This window comes from Podarcis tiliguerta (assembly GCF_965153285.1).
Source record: "Podarcis tiliguerta genome assembly, chromosome: 10".
NCBI classification, from domain to species: Eukaryota; Metazoa; Chordata; class Lepidosauria; order Squamata; family Lacertidae; genus Podarcis; species Podarcis tiliguerta.
Genome location: NC_139543.1, coordinates 53,247,505 through 53,268,658, shown reverse-complemented (window position 1 = coordinate 53,268,658; position 21,154 = coordinate 53,247,505). Strand labels below are relative to the sequence as shown.

Below are 21,154 nucleotides of genomic sequence, written 5' to 3'. Positions count from 1 at the left end.
GCTCACTCTCAGCATAACCTGTTTCACAGGGTTGTTGTGAGAATAAAATGGGGAGGAAAGGAGCTGTGTACTCCACCATGAGCTCCTTGGAGGAAAAGTGGGATATAAGTTCAAAAGTGGGATATAAGTTCAAAAAATAAAATTGTTTTGTTTTGTGGTGGTGTTATTGTACATTATTTGATTTTCATTGCATTATTCAATTTGTATTGTGTGTCACGTAGATGACAAAAGTTACATATTTTGGGAGCAAATTCCATAGGATAATCATGTACTTTGTGACGAAGTTCTCTTTGTCCTCATTGTAAACATGTCTTGAGGACCTAGAGGGGGAGTGATGTCTAGTTACATGTAAATATGACCCTGGCTTACAGATCTCCCTCCAGAAGTCAGGAAACTAGGGCTGGTTGTTCCTCGAGGCCTTTGTTGAAAGAGCCAAAAAGAAAGAGAAGAAAATCAGGGAACAACCATCAAGTATTTAACGGCTCCACCAGCCAAATTCTGTGTAGGTATATGAAAAGGTAGTCAAGTTGCAATTCTGCCACTCTCTACCCATAATCCCCAAGTTTCTCCTCAGCTCTGTCCCTGGCCTGCTGGATGTTCTCTGAGCTATGCCAGTGACCCACCAGATTTTTCCCCATTATTAAGCTTTTTTTTTTTTTTGAAAATACAAATAATGAAGCATAACAAAACAGATGCAAAGGGTATGTAGTAACATAGCCAGTTTATGACACCTCGATTACTACCTGTGCTGATAAACACTTTCCTTCTCCTTTAAGTTTCATTTACAAGGATTTTTGTTTGTAGAGTTTCGAGATTAAAAAAGAAAATACGTAACTCAGAAGGTCCAAAGTCTAGAGCATATCAGGGATGGAGGCAGAAGACAAGCATTATCCTACAGGAATGTCAGGCAGTGCTCTAGCTCTGCTTAGAGGGCAAGTATTTTCAGCGACCTTACCACCACATGGCCTCTGCCCAATTAAAACTCCTCTTTTGCACACTAGGAACTGCCTCATCGGACATGCTAGGTTTGGATGAAAGTGCTTCAGGGTGATGGAAGGATGAGCACATAACAAACCATGCAAGGTGGGAAGAGGTGGAGCAAGGAGAAGCGGAGGGCATTTCAAAGAAGGGAGAGAAAAGAGGAGTACTCACATGGCGAAGGAATCAGGGGGAGCTGAAACTCTCCTCAGGTCAGCAGAGGGCACTTTAGGGATGCTATAGGCAGCAGGAAATGTGCAGCCGGGAGAGGATCAGCACAACGGCATGGACAGACAGGGAAAAAGCCCAGAGAGAGAGAGAGAGAGAGACATACAACAACATTTAAACAGAAACAAAAGGAAGGCATCATGTTGAGGCAAAATGGAGGTGTGTGCTAAGCTGCAAGGCAGCACAACCATCAATGGAAAAGCCAATGGGTGGTATCAGCAAGCGCAATGGAGGAAAATGGCGTCTGGTTATGGGGCACGGTGGAACTCTGAGGCAACACGGCATGTAGCTGTCAATGGCAGGGTTAAGAATATAAGACTGTAAGGTGAGTCCTGCTGGATCATCTATTCCAACTTTCTATTCTCATAGTGGCCAAACAGATGCCCATGGGAAGCCCACAAGCAGAGCCTGAGGGCAACAGTGCTCTCCCCGACTTGTGATTTCCCCGCAACTGGTTTTCAGAGGTAGACTGCCTCCAATATTGGAGGCAAAGTATAACCAATGGTTTGGTACCTTGGCTGGGCTTCATGGGGTTCCTAGGGTTTGAGCCCAGCAGCACTACAAGACCTTGGAGTATGAAACATCCTTTACAGAAAGAGGGGCAACAGTTCTTCATCCTAAGAGGATGTATGCAACCATCTTTGGAGAGAGACAAGCACATCATTGCCACAAACTCCCCCAACCTCTCTCACTTGTTCACCCCACTTCAGTGGTTCCCTTCCCCCTCATCCCTATTTCTGAATTTCTGAGGCAATCAGCTCCATGCTTTGGGCCAGCCATGAACTGTTTCCATGAAGATGAGTCAAACAAGACATGGGCTCAAAAACACATGGCCCAGGTAGCATCTGAATGAGGGGGGCAGGATTGCCAATGGAGCCAGTGACGTGCATAGAAATGTCCACATGGAAATACATTGTGATGGCCTTTGGGGCTTCACACAGCAGCTCTTCACCCTGGCTTTGGAGATGCATATTTTTAGGACTCACCTTATTTCTGTGATTTGGGGTGTTTAAAACTGTTTTTAATATTGTGTACTGTTGTGCCTTAATAGTAATGCTATATTTTCTTGTAAAGTGCCCTGGGACCTTAGGGTGAATTGTGTTGTTGTTGTTGTTGTTAGATCAATAGCCCAAGTGAGAAATTGTGAGTCCACAATTGGGTCCACAGAATGGTCTGAAGGCATCAGCATCACAGTCCCTGAAACTAAGCAGGTCTGGAAGAGCCAGTGGGAGATCCTTTCTGAACCCCTGGTTCTCAGGCCTGAGATCTCTGGAGTTCTTTGGTTAACAGTTTTTTAATAGTTCAGTTTTGAAATGGCATTTCATCACACAGAATATCCCCCCCCCCAAAAAAAAAAATGCAAACCGAAATAAAAAAATAGATATCCTCCCTCGGAGGAAGCTGATGTCCCTCATTGACTGTGTTACAGCGAAACCCATTTCAACTTTGTCTTTGGATCATAAAGTGCATGATGGGAAGCTGGATGCTGATTATATAGCACTTTTCTCTTCAAAGTGACATTCAGATTACATATCAGGCCAGGTTCTCCAATCTGCCGCCACTGCAGCGTTGTCACTATCAAGTCAATTTCCCTCTCTTTCATCTATCATCAGTGGGATGGGAATTTTCCCCCCTCCCCTCCGTCTATTAGAGATTCTGGAACTGGAGTTTAGCTGGCAATTCTGTTAATGATGCATGAGGCGGACTGAAACGCATCTCATTCTTCTAAAGCAAAATTGACTCTCTCCCAGATTAACTTCAGTAAAACTTTGCCACCGAATTTAACAAGCGTGACTCAGAAGACAAATGGACAAAAGATAAGAGCCATAAACAAACATGATATCTCTTTGTTCACATCTATACCTCCTATTTCTCCCCTATCTGGAGACAAACAATATTGACACGGCACATTGGTGGCGCTTAAACTTTTATCCTAAGTTGCACCTTACCTTCTGCCTCCAAAAGAATTTCCCATTATTCTTATTTATATCCTTGTAAACATAGCTTTTGGCAACAATGGATGCTGACTCAGTGCAGTTGCAGAGAGCAGAGACGTCCTAGTTTACCAAACCTTTAGCCACAGGAAGACTAGAAAGGAAGTTTGGTGTAGTGGTTGCAGGGGCAAACGAAGGCGTCGTGACACCCGGGGCTGCAAACTGCTATGTATGGCGCATGTGGTGTCACTACTTACAGCGCATGTGCCGTACGTAGCGATGCCGCACATGCGCTGTACATAGTAGTTTGCTGGCGACGCCGCTCCAGCACTGTAGGTCCTCTGCTCGTGCCATCTGTACAGTGCTTGAGTGGTGCCAGTGGCAAACCGCTATGTACAGCGCATGTGTGGCATCGTTATGTACAGCACATGCGTGCGATGCTGCACATGCACTGTACATAGTGGTTTGCCGCCGGCGCCAGGATCCTCTGCTTGCAGCTGCGAACAGAGGATCTTCCGCATGTGGCGGAGGCGTGATGGCTGCTCATGCTGCCACGAGCCCCTGCAGGGTGTCTTCTTGTCACCCCCCCCCCCGACATGGCACCCAGGGTGCACCACCGCTGCCCCCCACCCCCCGTTGCAACACCACTGAGTGGTTGTAGCGTCTGATTAGACCTGGAAGACAATAGCTCAAATCTCCACTCGGCCATGAAGCTCACCTGCTGATCTTGGGCCAGTCACTCACTCTCAGCTTAACCTACCTCACAGGGCTGTTGTGATTGATAAAATGGGGGGAGAAGGGAACTATGCATGCCACCTTGAACTCCTTGGAGGAAAGGTGGGAAAGAAATGCAGTAAATAAATACATGAAATGCAAGATTTTTCCTGAAATTGGGGAGGGGAAATTCACGGGTAGAGCTATATTTTTCCCCATAATGCGAATACTGCCCCCCATGCCCAATCTAAAGCATGCAGAGAGATCAATTTGTGCTACATGGTGTCCCCTGCTCAAATATATAGTAGCTCCAGGCTTTGTGTCCATCAATAAACAGCAGAGATGGCTGCCCTGGAGTAGCAGAATTCTAGGGGGCTCCATCTCCTATGATGGAAATCCCTAAAGGGGAAAACACACACACACACACACAGAGAGAGAGAGAGAGAGAGAGAGAGAGAGAGAGAGAGAGAGAGATGTCAGATCCCTGAAACATCAGGGTCTGAGATGGACAATAGTATCCTTGTCTCTTGCATTGGCTGTGCAATAAACTATGGCTATGCAAACTGTGCTCTTGCCGCTGCAAATCCTGCTGGCCAGCTGCACAACTCAGCAGCTTCAAGTGCTTTAAAGGGAGAACAGAATTCCTATGGCTCAGCCACCCTGCTCTTCTGTACTTTGGCTTGCTCTGAGCCAAAGAAGTAGCCACTGTTAAGACTTCCTGCTGCATGTTTTGAAAGAGAGGTGGAGAAAGTACAGACTTTTCTAGTGACCGGGGTCTCTTGGAGGAGGTCAGCTACCCCTGGTGGCAAGATCCAGGTGGCAGATCCAGCCACTGAGGAACACCTCGCCTGCTTCTGCTGCTGTGGTGCCAACAGTGGCTGCAATGCACTCCCTGGAGGTCAGATCTACCACCTCCTCGGCACCCCAACCCTCATGCTGCCTCCACAGTGGAATCTCAGTGAACAGAAGACACTGCTGCTCTTTCACCCCAGGGAGGAAGTGGTGGGGCTGCCCTCTGGGGCTTCCTGGGCTCCGCCCCCACCTTTGATTCCCAGTTCAACTGTTGGGTAAAGTCGATTTGATTCCCCTCTTCTTTGTTCCCAATGTAGATATTCACTCTTCCTGGCCGGGGGGGAGGCACCATTTTGTGGTTCACCTCAGGTACCAAAGCGCTTTGGGTAAGCACTGCCACTACCAAATTTAAGCTGTCTAGCTGCCAACCTAGCAGTTCGAAAGCAAGTACATATATAGGTACCACTCCAGTGGTGCAAGTAGATAAATAGGTACCACTCCGGCGGGAAGGTAAATGGCGTTTCCGTGCACTGCTCTGGTTCACCAGTAGCTGCTTAGTCATGCTGGCCACATGACTGTACACCAACTCCCTCGGCCTATAGAGCAAGATGAGCACGCAACCCCAGAGTAGTCTGCGACTGGACCTAACGGTCAGGGGTACCTTTGCCTTTACCTAGCTGTCATAGATGTGAGTCGCTATGCACAAAAGGACAATACAGCTTTCAACAGAGCACAGAAAGCTCCATGCAAACAGGAACTGCTGTCCCATCATCTTCAATGGCAGATGATACCCCAAGCATGCAGCCCCACTGAAACATGCACTCCCATTCAGCATTCGGAATGCTTCCTAATATTAAAGAAAATGGGGCAATTTCCAGCCACGCAGAGCCCCATAGTCCTGGAATACGCCAGAGTAGAAGGATGCTGTTATGTAACTCGGAAGGGTCTGTCATCATCAACATCAAAAAGATAAAGCCAGCAGGAAGCCTGCAAATTCACTCAATATATATTAAATGTGGACACTGTTTGCCAATTTAACCAAACATTCTGTAAATATTATCCCAGACTTTTAAAGTTTAAACTCATTTGCTCTAGCAATGTTTGCATGTGTTTCACATTCGCTTCCTGCAAAGAATTTGGGGGAGGAACTCAGAGGGATGTTTGCTGAAGGCAAGCGTTTTAAGCAAATATTGTAGGCTGTAGAAAATAGTTTTCAGCTCCGTACAGCATAGCGACACTTCCTATCAACTAGTTTCATCTTGCATACTGTGCCATGGAGGCAAGCCTCAGCCCAATCCATAGATCACCTAAACAGGATTATTTATTTATTATTTATTCTAATTTAGCCCACAAGTCAGGGCCAAAACTGGTTCAAACCCAGATGCTTCCGTTTTATTAGTTTGTGGGATTATAGCTGCATTTTTCTCATCAGTTCATAAGAAGAAGAAGAAGAAGAAGAAGAAGAAGAAGAAGAAGAAGAAGAAGAAGAAGAAGAAGAGTTTGGATTTGATATCCCGCCTTTCACTCCCTTTAAGGAGTCTCAAAGCGGCTAACATTCTCCTTTCCCTTCCTCCCCCACAACAAACACTCTGTGAGGTGAGTGGGGCTGAGAGACTTCAGAGAAGTGTGACTGGCCCCAGGTCACCCAGCAGCTGCATGTGGAGGAGTGGAGACGGGAACCCGGTTCACCAGATTACGAGTCTACCACTCTTAACCACTACACCACACTGGCTCTCGAAGCAAGCAAACATTAATAAGATGTGTGTTCTTCAGTCAATATTCTTGCTTCTGTTGACATGCTCGAAGCTCCCCATCCCCAGAATATTCCTTCATTTAGGACAGATGTGATGACCTACTCCAGTTAAAGTTACAGTGGTACCTCGGGTTACAGACGCTTCAGGTTACAGACTATGCTAACCAGAAAATAGTACCTCAGGTTAAGAACTTTACCTCAGGATGAGAACACAAATTGTGCGCCAGCAGCACAGCAGCAGCAGGAGACACCATTAGCTAAAGTGGTACCTCAGGTTAAGAACAGTTTCACGTTAAGAACAGACCTCCAGAACGAATTACGTTCTTAACCCGAGGTACCACTGTACTTCTGAGCACGTTCATATGGCAGCTTTCTGTCCTCCAACTTGGAAATTGGTGTTGATGATACATGGCTTCCTTGGTAAACAGAACCCTAAGGGCCAAAGTAGATATCTTGGGGCCACTCAATATTCAGGAACCCACCCATTCAATATATGATTTGGGAAGGGGGCAGGGGTCTTGCTTTAACAATTTAAAAGAATGTTTTGGGGGCCACTTTCTCTCACAAACTGGCCTTACCATGACATTTGCCATTGCTATGTGTGCCACTGCCATCCAAAGTCTACTCAGCTCTGAAGTAGGCCCAAGTGGCAGCCTCATTATGGCGCTTCGATGGGCTGTGAAGGCTTTTATGTTTCACTGCCTCTTCAGTTAGCCCTCCCCACTTTCTTCTGTGTCCACTCTATCTTGTGAAGTTTTCATTCTGTTCTCATTTTATATTAGGTTTATTATTATTAGGAGGAGCAGGAGGAAGAGAAGTATGTTATGGACCCTTTAATTAATGTCGTAAACCACAGACGTATGTGAGAGAGGAGCACTTAGCCTGACTCTCCTCCCTTCCCTTGGCACAGTCATTTGTGAGGCATTTCCTTGACTTTGTTATAAGAATTTTAAGGTCTCAAATACAGAATAAATATTCAAAAATGCACACATATCTAAATATATGAACCATGTGCTTGAAATAGTATGGGAGAGCAATCCTGGAGCCATTTTGACTCTCCCAATGACCTCAAATATTCCTCTGCACTAAGGGAAGCAAATGGGGAGAGCCTTCCCATTGTCTTTTTACTTGCAAATCCTGTCTTTAGGGTGTATTTGTGTATGAATAGGGTGAGCCTGTGACCTGGATTCAGGAACCAAAGTATTAACCATCACAAAAGAATGGCCAGACTGCCCACGTAATGCAATCAGTGAACATTATCAGGTATCCTGGCAAACAGGATTTCTGCTGTAGACCACCTCCTCTGCTGTAGACCACTTCCTTCTGTGATGTATGTATGATGTTTTAGGGGGGTGATCTTGGGCTACAGGGTGGGCAATTTCAAAAGTCTATATAAGAGCTTGCACACCATTGTTCAGGGTTCTCCTCCCTCCTGCGTGTGGTGAGTGGAGAGCCTGTTGCAACAGTTCCTTGAATAAAGATCAGGATTACTAGGTGCTTTGCTTTTCAATTTACTCTGGTTGGCTACCCACTTAAGGACTCTATGTGGGCTCTGGAATAGCCCATAAGGGAAAAGGAGCAGGGGGTTTTTTCTTATAACAACTTCCATACAGGAAGCAAGCCTGTAAGGGAGAAAGTGTCTGAGGCAATAGACTGAAGAGAGGTAAATTCAGGGTCACTCCCCCCCCTTAAAGTAAGGCCCACTCTGCCTCTCATGTTATGTATGTGAATGGGGAGGGCATGTGAGGGGGATGAGATATCTGCTACCTAGAGTGGTTACTTAGGTAAAGGTAAAGGGACCCCTGACCATTAGGTCCAGTCATGGCCGACTCTGGGGTTGCGGCTCTCATCTCGCTTTACTGGCCGAGGGAGCCGGCGTACAGCTTCCGGGTCATGTGACCAGCATGACTAAGCCACTTCTGGTGAACTAGAGCAGTGCACGGAAACACCGTTTACCTTCCCGCCAGAGCGGTACCTATTTACCTACTTGCACTTTGACATGCTTTTGAACTGCTAGGTTGGCAGGAGCAGGGACCGAGCAACGGGAGCTCACCCCGTCACGGGGATTCGAACCACCAACCTTCTGATCGGCAAGTCCTAGGCTCTGTGGTTTAACCCACAGCGTCAACTGCGTCCCTTCTCCACCTGCATCCCTTCACCAAAAAACCAAAAAGAGGGAATAAAGGACAATTTGCAAAGGAATTGTGTATACTGATTTATAAATCTAGATGCACATTCAGAAAATAATTGCCATAATTTAAATAGAAACACAATGCATCTTAACATAGTGGGGGAGGTTGTGACCATGGAGCCTCAGCCTGCTGTCTAGGTGCTACTATGGTTGGGCCATTCCAAGGCCCCTGGTTACTCTCCCTTCTTAGGGTTCTTTCTCAGACTTAAACGGGACAGCTCTTCACATAGAGGACTCCTTCAATCAGAGGACTGTCCTCTGACAGTCCTTCAGATAGATGGACGTCCTCTGTAAAGTAGGGCAAAAATTAGGAAGAAATGGTAAGGCAATAGGACCATCTGCAGTCCAGTGTCCAGCACTCTAGGAAGGACATGGCTGCAAGGTCAGCACCTTCAGAAGCAAAGTGACAGCAGAGAGAAAGAGAGCTGGTGGAAATTGGATTCTCCTCTTGGACCTCAGGAGACTCTTTGCCTAGGTCCCTTAGCTGATGCCTGGTCTTATCTCTCTCTCACACATAACCTCTCTCTTTTTTTGCTGGGTTGTTTCCTGGAGATGAATTGACATAGAAGAGAGAAGGCAGAGGATATAGGCCTTAACATTCCCACGCCAAAGCACAGGGGTAAGGAATCTTCTTCAGTCTGAAGGTCACAGCCTGCCAAGGGCCAGAGGCAAAACAAATGTAGATGTAAGCCTTCAATGGTAGGCTAGTTTCTACACACACTCATGTGCCCCTCTCTGCCTTCCAATCCAGGCAAGCAAAGGTCATTATCTGAGTTCAAGGACACATTCCAGTCAGGCAAGAACATTTAAGGAGGGTGCAACACTGGGCTGATGAAGGGTGTGGCCTGGGAAGAGTCCCAAGGGCCAGGTAGAAGGACCTGGAGCTTCCCCAGCTCTGTTGTAGTGCATGAACTGAAGCATGGGGTCTTTTCCCCAATACATATTTGGTCACTTCTTGCAGGAAGTAAAGCTGTGCAGACACAGTGGCGTAGCATGGGTTGTCAGCACCCAGGGCAAGGCAAGTAATTTGCACCCCCCCTGCACTGTCCCTCCCCCAGATAGTCCCTCGCTCTCTCTCCGCACAGCACGCCTGGCACCCCCCCCCCCTCCACAGTAGGCGGCGACCCGGCGGCTCGGATCGGATTCGCACAGCCAGCACTGCAGTGAGAGAGAGAGAGTGAGCCAGGTAGGGGCAGAGAGCTGTGAGTGCGAGCGCCCCCCCCCCCAGATGTTGCGCCCGGTGCGGCCGGCCCCCCATGCACCCCCCATGCTACGCCACTGTGCAGACAACATAGTATTTGGGGGCACTGAATGTGTTAAAAACCCACATAAATAAAATAAATGAAAATCAAATCCAGTCACAACCCATTCGGTAATGATATTTTCAGAAGGAGCCAAAAAGACCACACACAATTATCATCTTGAGACAGATTCTTATTTCCTAGCCCATAATTTAAATCAGTTCCCTTCACTGAAAACAAGCAGAGAGGGGGAGAGAAATGAATAGCTGCCAATATTGTTGAAGAGCTCATCTGTGTTTCAGGGGCAAAAAAGGGATGGTGTGAAGAGGCTCTGTTAAACAAGGGCATTCAACTACTAGGATTCCATATCTGGTGACAACAATCCTGATATTGGATTTGTGTGTGTGTTGTTGTTTTGTTTAAAAAAGGTGGGATCTGACTGTCGTTGGTTCTGATCGTCTTCAGTAGCAAACACTGGCACTAAGCTTCTGAAAATTGTAGAAGGGCCTGTTTGTTCATGGATGGAACAGCACATTCAGGTCTAGTAATTATAAAAAAGAATTGTATAATGTTTGATAAGTAACATACAATCCACTTTTCTACAAAAAGTGGAGGGCTACGTAGGCCTTTTTTGGAGTATGCATACTGTCACATTTTTACAAGTATCCTGACCCTCCTCATAACAATACAGGAGACAAATCCAAAGTTTCTCCTCCACCATCTGCAATATAGGAATGATATTGATTTGTCCTAGAAGGTTGTGTTCTACACATTATCAGGTTATGTGAACTACCTTGAATCCTCTAATAATACATAAATGCTACGTGCTACCAATTTAAAAGTTTGTGGTGTTGGAACTGTGGGAGTAATAGCTCTTTGGATGAAAAATAAACTTCATTCCCACAAGGAACACAAGGAGAAAGCTTGAAGTCATTTGGTAAGGGGAGGGAAGATGTTGTAGGGAAAACATTTCAAAACCCAGTGAGTTTTCCTGTATTAGGGAAATGTCACCAAATGCCTGGGCAACATAGATCCAGATAAAATTCGGTGAAGGATTTTTTTAAGGAAAGGAAAATGTTGGAGGGGATGGGTTGTTCATTTCAGCTTAGATTGAGAGGCTTGTGCTGAGGGTTGGATTAACTTCAGGCTAACAATGTCACAGAGTGAAGGCTCTGCAAGGGTGAAATTATCTGGAAAGGATACTATGAGAAAAGTGTGCTGTGCTTCATTAAAACTCACCAGAATACTGTAAATGTTCCACGAACAAGTGGCTGGAAGGCTAGGGTGATGGTATTGTCCTGAGTTATTCTGACATTTAAAGTACTGGCAGCCAGTACTGAATTGCAGGGGAGGGGAGGGTTGTTATTATATATTGAGAGTAAGAAAAGGGTTCCTGCTCCTCTGGCTGTATAGCTAGCTGTCTTCGCATGCTAAGCACAAACAAAGGTGGGGTATGCGGTGAAAAGAGGAGGCATGTCATGTCATTTGGACAGGTGCAGAATGACAGGGTGTTGTTTGGCATAGTTTGGCCATGTCTTTGATCCATCACTGACTTGGCTCAACTTTACCATTTCCCTTTTCCCAAGATGCACATGGAGCTAACTCACTCATTGAGCATAGGCATCGATGTCCTCCTCTTGCTTTTCTGCACCATATTGGCCTGATTCCTCAGGGCAATTCGGATCAGCGAGGGAGCCAGTCGGCAAGGCTCCCCATCCACTTGCATGGGGATGGACTTGTACGTCAGCAACGTCACTTCCCGGCATTGGTGTAACCTTTCTCCGTGGCCTCCCACTTGAAGAGCAGCCTTAGCAATAGAAAGAGAAAAAGAGAAAAAGAGGGGAGGAATCAGTTCAAGTCATCGAATCTGGCTAAAATGTACTGTTATTTGCAAGACCCTATGAGCTCAAGGATTGCTTGCAGCAGGTGATTCAGCACCTACTGACTCTGAGACATTTGATTCGGTTTGCATTTAAAGGCCAATCTACCTTATTCACATTTTTGGAAACAAATGTGCAAACTGAAACCCAGCCATGCTTTGAAATTTGCAATTCTCCAAATTGTGCAGTGCAGTTTTCCAGCCAAGGAATGTGCACAAAAATACATATACTAAGGTAAAATATTATGAGGGTGATGATACTTGATCCCTGTCTGAGGCTTACTAGATTCTGCCTTTCCTGGGTGAACACAGGTCTTTTTAAAGTCCCAAATGGTTCTTTTAGGGTGGATGGTGGATATTTATGAGCTGTCTGCTCTGGGCTTTTTTGCTTCTGCCTTTCCTCAAGACAATAAACATGCGCCAAAAGGAGTGCAAATAGTAGCTTGAGGGAGGGCAATTTTCATTGGGACCACAGTGGTGCATGGAAAGGGTTAAACTCCCTGTGCCTACCCACCCAGGGTCCTGATTGGGGCTCCTCATGGTCACTAATTCCAATTAAAATGGATAAAAGCAATGTTTAATGCCACATGAAGTTTAACCCTTAGAGTCACACACCAACAACATTTGCAAGTTTCAGAGTTTGACTTGCTGTCCTGTTTAAAACGCATGTGGGAGCAATAGAGGTATGTGAGTGGGAGAGACAGTTAGCAATAGGTAGGGGAAGGCTGATGCCCTGGAGAACTGATTGTTCCTTTCTCTTCTAGTCCCCCTCTCCTTGCAGAATGAATAATCTGGAAGGAAGGGCAAGGCATGGAGAGAAACAAGGAATAAAAATGGGAGGCCATAATTATGGCACCAGATATTAAGATAGCAAGTCCTTCCTGCAAGCCATTTTTTCAGGTGTAGAAGGAAGGGGTGTTCACCCATTCTTGGCTGTTCTCTCAAATGGCAAACCAGGAGTGAGGAAAATTCACTCTACATACTCAGTTATAGCTGGAAACCTGCCATTTGGTTTATTCTCTGTGAGTCAGCTCTGGTTGACTTATAGACAGTTTGCTTGCAGGAGGCAATCGATGAAAAAGACTCACCAAGGAGGCCATGGTGAACCCAATGACCTCAATGTAACCATCATCATGCCGCTGTGGTTCAAATTCTCTGTGGTCTCCTGGATTCCCCCAGGGCATTGTGCCAGCACAATACCTGAACAGAAAAACATAAGGAGAGCTCAGCTGCTTCAAAGTAAAAGCCTGTTTAGTTCAGCTTCCAACCAGATGCCTATGGAAAGCTCACAAGCATGAATGTGAGAGGTTGAGGATCCGTGGGATTTGAGCAAACACTGAACATCTGGCCCACTTGGCTTTTAGCAACAAAACCAAGCATAAGTCTTCTACAAATATCTTTCAGATAGGGTAAGGTTTCAGAAGGAACACCTCTGCTTTATACCAGAGTTATATCATGCAGACCAGGGTGGTCAATTCTCCATTTGCAGGGCTGGAGCTGCTTGCACACTCGTACTTATCCCACAGTTAGCTGTTTGAAGAAGGTCTGAGAGAATAAGGCAAAGAGGAAACTCATTTTTATTTTTAATGCTCCATATGGTCAGCCCTCCCCACCACCTCTTTGGTTTCAACTCTTCAGATCACCAAGCACAACCATTTCTCAAAAAGTGAGTAAGGTCTTCCAAGTGAGGAAAGAGGACAATGGGAGGCTGTTCCCTCCTTTCCATTGGTTTATTTCAATTAGGTCTTCCAATTCAGTGTGAGAGAGATTGGGAGGGGGAGAGGGGGGGATAGAACTATAACAACTGCCCTTTCAGTTAATTGCTAGAGATTTAATCCTAGATCTATGGGATAATTGTCTATTTTTTTAATAAATGGTTTCCCCTCCTAGGGTTCCCTCACCTTGTCACAAGTCCTCCCAGGACATGTCCTTACCTGGGTATGTTTAAAAACACTATACATTGGAATTTCAGCTCCTGAATCTTTGGGGTCAGGTCTGTGCCATCACACTGCCAAAGAGAGTGAGAGAGAGCACACAAGTATGTATTAAGGTTTATTATAAAATAAACACCTGTGGATTTATTTTAATGTGATCTTGGACTTAAAAAAAAATATGTAAGGCCACATCACACAAGAAGCCCAGATGAAACAAAGAGGAGCAAGCCCATACTGTATTTATTTTTGCTATGTTCCCCTGGCAAAAGCAAGTACTCCAGATATGTTAATGTGGTGCCATTACATCTAGTGGGAAATAAAACACAATGGGGAACACACTGGAAAAATAAACATGGAAAGAGGGAAGGTTGGTGTAAGCCAGAAAGCAAACTTGCTGAAATAAATTTATTGTGCCCACTTTCTTTCCTTCCTTCCTTTCTTCTCCTTCCTTTTTTTGTTTCAGTTAAAGGCATGGAAGTCTTTTTCCATCTTAAAACTGGCAACTCTGTAACAATAAATCTCTGTAACAATAAATTTAGGTACCAGCCCAGATTCCTAAGATTCACTAAATGTAAGTGAAACTAATTTCCACTAGTCTTCACAAAACGTATGCAACTTTACAATCAAGATGAAACTTTTCTCCTCTTGTTTTACCAGCCAATTCTCCAACACATCCTTAAAAAGCATAGTTCCCCTTTTTATACTCACCACAACTTTCACATGCTTGGATAAATCTCTGGAGCTTCTCTGAAGGAAGTCGGAAAAGGCTGCCTAAATTATACAGAAAAGTGGACGGGGGAAAGAAGTGTGATATAATAATTTCATCTGAATTTCATTTTTGTTGCTTCAAGAATCTGGAGTGAAAACAAGGCCTTGTTAAGTGAAGTTGCCCCACAGAAAGAGGCTGAGTTTCAGGGCACAGTTAAGTGCTGAAGTGAATACGACATTTCTAATTGGCAAAGTTTCCTTGAATCAGACAGCGACATGGAATAGGAGCCCAAAATACTCCAAAAGGACCTATTGGAGGCACAGGGATGGAAACTGCCAATTATCCAATTTCATTATGATGTCAGGTGACTTCAAAGGGGCTCAAGATTGAGCCTGAAGATTGAGCCAATTGGCTGATGTCCCAAAGAATAGTGGTGATGATCCTCAATAATTAAAGCAATAAAACAAACTGTTTACCACCACCCCAAAAAAATAAGCAAAATTTGGATTCAGGAAAACACGTTTCAACTCACCCCAGCATAAAACATTTTATTTCGAAAGCGGCTGTTGAATTTTTCAGGATTTGCTTCTGTGATAGAGAAGAAGAAAACAGCAGAATACAAGGAGTCTTTACTAAGGCAATTAAACAGTACGCTGCCCTTGATGGTTCACTTCCTTATTTTCCTTCTGGCAGGCAAACAGCTGAGTTTCTAGCCATTGCTGGCTGCTGGCTAAAGAGGAGGGGCGTAAAGGATGCATCTTTGTTTTCTGTGTTCCCTAGATAAGGGAGTCAAAAGGAACCGATGAACTGTATATCAGTCTATTATGGAAAAGGGGGCAAATTGCTCATCTTTTTTTTTTCTTTCAAGAAACCATTGTGTGCTGACTGGTGAGGTGAGATGGCCTTGCGCACAACTGAGAAGTGTTAATTTGGATTAATAAATGAAGTGTAATTCCATTATTAATGGAAGACCTACCCTTTCGCTTCTAAGAAAAAGGAGAAAAGAGTATTGATGCATATATAAGAAAAGCTGCTCCTTTTCCCTTATGGGGTATCCAAGAGCCTGTATAGAGACCTTATGTAGGTTCTCTATTGGTAGGAGAAAATAAAAGAGGCCAACCAGAGACTATTGAGAAGCAACAGTTTAATAAAGATCAAGCTTACTAGCTGCTTTGCTTCTCAATATTCTCTGGTAGGCCTCTGTTATTTTCTCCTACCAATTGAGAACCTACATAAAGACTCTATACGGTCTTCTTGGGTACCCCATAAGGGAAAAAGAGCAGTTTTTATTATAACAACGCCTTGTGCTTTTATATTGTATTTTGTGTTTTAATATCATATCTTTATGTTGTAAACCACCCTCAGATCTGCAGATCATTGTTGAAAAGCGGCGCTTAAGTACACTCAGGGCTCGTCCACAAGTCTACTTCTCCAGTGCCAAGAAAGCACTAGTCTGAGTGGTTTTCTGCTCGGACTCACACTTTCGAGGCATGGGTCTGAGTGGGTTTACCCTTGCCCCACTCCTTTCCCAGGGGAAAGCTGCTCTTTAGTGCTAAATTGGAGCAAACATTAATCTGGAGAAAACCAAATTGCCATTTGCTCTGACTGAACACTAAGGATCAGTTTGCCCCCTGGGAGGGAGAGCAAGAGGATAACCCTTCAATCAAACAAACAACCCTCCTTACTTATTAGAAAACAACATCTGACTGAAACACACAGAGACACCAAAAGGAAGTCTACAAACAATAAGGACACTAAAGCAAACCCCCAGAGGGTCCCCCACACTAACCTTACGTATAAAAATTCATTTTTATTATAAATTTGAAGGGGTGGGAAACTCTGAATTAACAGGAAAAAAATCTTTCTGGCCAAATTACTCACCTCCAAGCCTACAGCTTGCTTTTCCCCAAAGCGGTTTTACTCTCCTCTAAAAGTGTGTGTGTGCCTGTGTGCGCATACACACACACACACACAAACTCACATACATGCACACACTGGCATCCCTGGAATAATGTCCATTCATTCTTTATAGTGCAATATGACTTCATGATTAAATAATGCTTCTGCTAAGTGAGAAAGTAGCTCAGGACCTCATCCCTACTATATAGTCCCAGGCACATTTGGCATGCACGCCAGCACATGTGCACATGGAAATGAGCGCGCAGCTGTCATCACTTCATTCCTTTGCCCTTCCATGGCCCTTCATTATTATGCTTACTGCTCACAGTCATCTTAAACACGATAAAATATGCATTCGCTCTTTCCGTCAGGCATTCAGATCTTTATTTAGCCTGGCATTAGGATGTTCTTTTTTAAAATGGGGGGGGGGGACATTTTTGCATGGCTTTGTGATAGCATGAAAATGAGGACAAGTATGGTTGTAGTTAAATCAGCCACATGCCAAACAAGGCAACTGAACAACAACTTGGGTATCATCAGTGTGATTTCCTAGCATACAGACAGACATCTATCATAATGACTGACCATTATTGCTTGGCTGGGTTGTGCTGTATGGAACTACATGAGTATTAAGGGCAATGTTTCAAAACAGATAGGAGTACTTTGTTCGCATGAACAAAGACAAATATTATTATGCACTTTAGTAGGGACTGTTCTGGAGTGCCAGTCTTGCATGTCCTGTGTCTTCACAATATACCCCCAACCTTTACATAGCACAGTGTATCATATTCAGAAGAATCAGGCAAGGAGGGCCCAGATTTTTGCTCTACTTTCAGGTCAAAAAGCAATCCTTTTTACAAAAGAAGATCAGTAGGATTTCCAATTGTTTATTGGCAGGGCCCCTATTTCTTTGACATTGCACAACAGGCAGAAATTTATCAGGTGAAACTTTGAGCAGCAACAGTAAAGATCAGCATGCAAGGAAAAAGATTCATCTGCTAAACATCTACCTTGTGTGTAGCTGGTAAGGGTACATTTATTGATTGGCTTTATTGCTCACCTCGTAAAGAGAACCTTTATGCTGTATGCAATATGTTAAAATAAAAACAACTTCAAAACAAAGCATAATAGCTAAACCACATGAGAGAGGAGAAAAGCCCAGTGTCAACGTGACTCATTGTATAAAATAATATAAAGTTACCTTGAAGAGTTAAAAGCAGCCCAAACCCCCAACTACATGAACCCTACCAGAAAGGAGTTGGCAATCCTTTAAGAAGAGGTGGAGCTAGGTCTCCTCTGAGATTTTCTCATGAATAAGCAGCTTAGAGGTATAGAGTCTTAGGTCACCTCCAGAATTTGCAGGAGGGATTCAAATGCATACCACAAATTTAGGTTTAGACTATTAAAGTGGATTGAAGCAATATGGCACAACAAATCCACTTCCTGCTTTAAAAGACAGATTGTTTTGCAGGTAGGAAAGTGATGGTTATGCACTAAAAATGTAGGATAATGAGAGGTTTATGGGAAGACATTTAGCCTTCCCACAAACAGATCCAAATGCAAACATTGCATGCATCATGTAATCCCACAAAAACCAGCTGATTGATAAGAAGCTTGTGTGGAGAAACCTTCAGCTCTTAAAGAGAGACCTAAATCATCTCCTGTTTTCCTTTAACTCAAGGCTTGGGCACCTGTCACCCTGCAAGTCCAATATGGCCAATGGGTTAAGGATTATGGGAGCTGAGGTCCAAGAACATTGAGAGGGCCACAGGTTCATCATCTCTGCTTTAATTCCTCTATTGTATTCTGAGGGATAGGAACAGTCTCCACCTCAAGCTCATCCCACACTGTACTGCAGTGGAAGAAGCCACACCTGTTGCAGCTCTGCCTGCTATATAAGGTAAAGCACCTCTTTGAGGAAGGCTTTCACAACCCATTCATTTTCCACCCTGGTGCTCAGGAAGAGAAGATATTGTTTTTGTTCTCTCACCTCGAGATTCATGGAATTCCAGTGTAACGTGAGCATCAAATCCCAGGCTGAAGTAATTATTGAAAACACTGAGGGGAAGCTGCAATGATAAGACAAGGGGAACAAGGGAAATGCTGTGTGTGAAAAGAAAAATTAAGAATATGCAATGGCAAATGTTAGGTCAACTTGGGCAAGACTGCCTTGTTCTTTGGTTCCACTAACCCAATATTTTATGATCTGACTGCCAGCAGCTCTGCAAGAAGTATTATTTTCCCAGCTACAGCATTAAATTAATAATAATAATAATAATAGGCCAGGAACTGAACCTGGGTTCTTCTGCACATGCTCTACCACTCAGCAACAGTCCCCCATATTAAGTGGAAGGAGACAAAGGAGGACTTTGTAAAAGGAGCACAAAAAGGTCACCTACAGCATGTAGGACCTTTTTCTTAAGCAATTCAGATTTCTTCTCTGGAAATGCCTCCTGCTACAGGTAAAGCTTGTAAGAACAGCAGTTCACCTAAGTTTACAAGACTGGCTTAGAAGGTCTGCCTGGTCCAGAGCACCACTGAAGTTGCTACTGGACTGTTGCTAATTAGTGGCGCTCATTAGCCAAGCAGCAGAGGCAGTAAAGAATACCGTTTCGCTGCAACAGCTCACAGGCTTGCTCAGGAAAGATGCCTGAATTGGGACTCTTGCCATCATCAGCCTAGGAACCGGTGGGTCCCTGTCCACTGGACTCAAAAGTTTAGTTCTTTTGATTTTACTTCTTTTAAATGATCTAATGCTGCTAACAGATAGGGGTTATTTCATTGGCTAGAGTTCTGCCTTTCTAGAAACAGTAAACAACCATGTAAATAAATGCAATTATTTAAGCCAGAAAGCTACTGTAAATTCTTAGCATTCCTGGACAGCATTCCCCTGTCATCCTGTATGAACCCTGATTTTCTTCCTTTGGTTTATTCCGATAGAGGAAGATCTCACACTAACCTTCCGTGCTCCATCTTCTAGTTCATCTTGGGGCAAATCAGGATTTCTCTCCACCTGGAGGTTCCACCGGTCCAGTTGGACAATGGTCCCATCTTCTACATGGCAGAGAATTTTTGCAACAGGCTCATCTGTGTATCCCTAGAAATAAGATATTAGATGATGTATTGCAGAGATCTGACCAGAATACCGGATCATCAGTGTTATTCAAAGATTGTTTGTGAACTCTATATTCCAACTACTTTTCAAAAGGTAGTGAGAGAGAGATTGGGGGGGGGGGATATTACTCCCAGAAATTCCCAAACATTAGACCAAAAGGAGATTTCTAATAATAATAATAATAATAATAATAATAATAATAATAATAATAATTTATTTATATCCTGTCCATCTGGCTGAGATTCCCCAGCCATTCTGGGCAGCTCCCAATCGAGTGTTAAAATCAATACAGCATTAAATATTAAAAACTTTCCTAAACAGGGCTGCCTTCAGATGTCTTTTAAAAATAGGCTAGCTGCTTATTTCCTTGACATCTGATGGGAGGGTGTTCCGCAGGGCGGGCGCCACTACTGAGAACACCCTCTGTCTGGTTCCCTGTAACCTCACTTCTCACAATGAGGGAACCGCCAGAAGGCCCTTGGAGGTGGACCTCAGTGTCCAGGCTGAACGATTGGGGTCGAGACGCTCCTTCAGGTATACAGTACCGAGGCCATTTAGGGCTTTAAAGGTCAGCACCAACACACCTTCAAAGGTAGCCCCACGTAGAGTGCATTGCAGTAGTCTAAGTGGGAGATAACTAGAGCATGCACTACTCTGGCAAGACAGTCCACGAGCAGGTAGGGTCCCAGCCTGCTTACCAGATGGAGCTGGTAGACAGCTGCCCTGGACACAGAATTGACCTGCGCCTCCATGGACAGCTCTGAGTCCAAAATAACTCCCAGGCTGTGCACCTGGTCCTTCAGGGGCACAGTTACCCCATTCAGGACCAGTGAGTCCCCCATACCCACCCTCCCCCTGTCCCCCCAAAACAGTACTTCTGTCTTGTCAGGATTCAACCTCAATCTGTTAGCTGCCATCCATCCTCCAACCCCCTTCCAGGCACTCACACAGGACCTTCACCGCCTTCACTGGTTCTGATTTAAAAGAGAGGTAGAGCTGGATGTCATCTGCATACTGATGAACACCCAGCCCAAACCCCCTGATGATCTCTCTCAGCGGCTTCATATAGATATTAAAAAGCATGGGGGAGAGGAAGGAACCCGGAGTCTTAAAGCACCACACAAGTGAGAGCCCAGGAGTCTGAACACTCATCCCCCAACACCACTTTCTGGACACGGCCCAGGAGAAAGTAGGAGAACCACTGTATAACAGCTGTCACCTTTGTCCCTAGCCCACCAGAGATCATCGGCCAGCATGACCAAGGCAGTTTCAGTCCCATGGTGAGGCCTGAATCCCGATTGGAAGGGATCCAAATGGTCCGCATCCTCCAGGCATGATTGGAGTTGTTCAGCAACCACCCGCTCAATCACCTTGCCCAAGAATGGTAGATTTGAAACTGGGCAATAGTTTGCCATATTGGCTGGGTCTAAAGATTTTTTTTTTCAAAGAAGCAGTTTAATGACCACCTCTTTCAGTGGGTCTGGGGATGACTAAGAATGATATAAAACCAAGTCATATGCCAAGTTCTCAGGCTCAAACGAGATGAGTTATTTAGTGTTGCTGGTTTGTTTTTGTTTTTTGTTTTGGAATGAAAAACAAACTTGAAGCACTGTGATTGGGAGCAGATATGAGGTGGGGGTGCTGTTTAACCCTTTTCCTTCCAGTTATTTGTCTGATAACACATAACACCTAAGCTGTTTTCCCTTAAAGGTTTGGAAATAAAATCAGTTAGTGGGGAGTGTCTTCTGTCCGCAGAGGTAGGGGTGAGGGAGAAATTCACTTCAGTT

General features: G+C 44.6%; 1 protein-coding gene across 7 annotated transcripts in view; it reads right to left on the bottom strand.

Moving 5' to 3' along the window:
• The window catches only part of DGKI (diacylglycerol kinase iota), a 247,838-nt gene that overhangs the window by 83,663 nt on the left and 143,021 nt on the right, over positions 1-21,154 (bottom strand). For 4 of the 7 annotated variants that reach the window (XM_083401411.1, XM_083401415.1, XM_083401413.1 and 1 more), the window contains 8 exons: positions 19,212-19,349; positions 18,243-18,321; positions 14,886-14,941; positions 14,353-14,415; positions 13,645-13,718; positions 12,799-12,910; positions 11,439-11,638; positions 1,153-1,215 (listed from right to left, as the gene is read on the bottom strand). In XM_083401411.1, coding sequence (XP_083257537.1) covers positions 1,153-1,215; positions 11,439-11,638; positions 12,799-12,910; positions 13,645-13,718; positions 14,353-14,415; positions 14,886-14,941; positions 18,243-18,321; positions 19,212-19,349 — 785 coding nt within the window. The remainder of the gene's footprint in view (positions 1-1,152; positions 1,216-11,438; positions 11,639-12,798; positions 12,911-13,644; positions 13,719-14,352; positions 14,416-14,885; positions 14,942-18,242; positions 18,322-19,211; positions 19,350-21,154) is intronic. The other 3 variants (XM_083401412.1, XM_083401416.1, XM_083401417.1) reach the window with 1 other exon arrangement.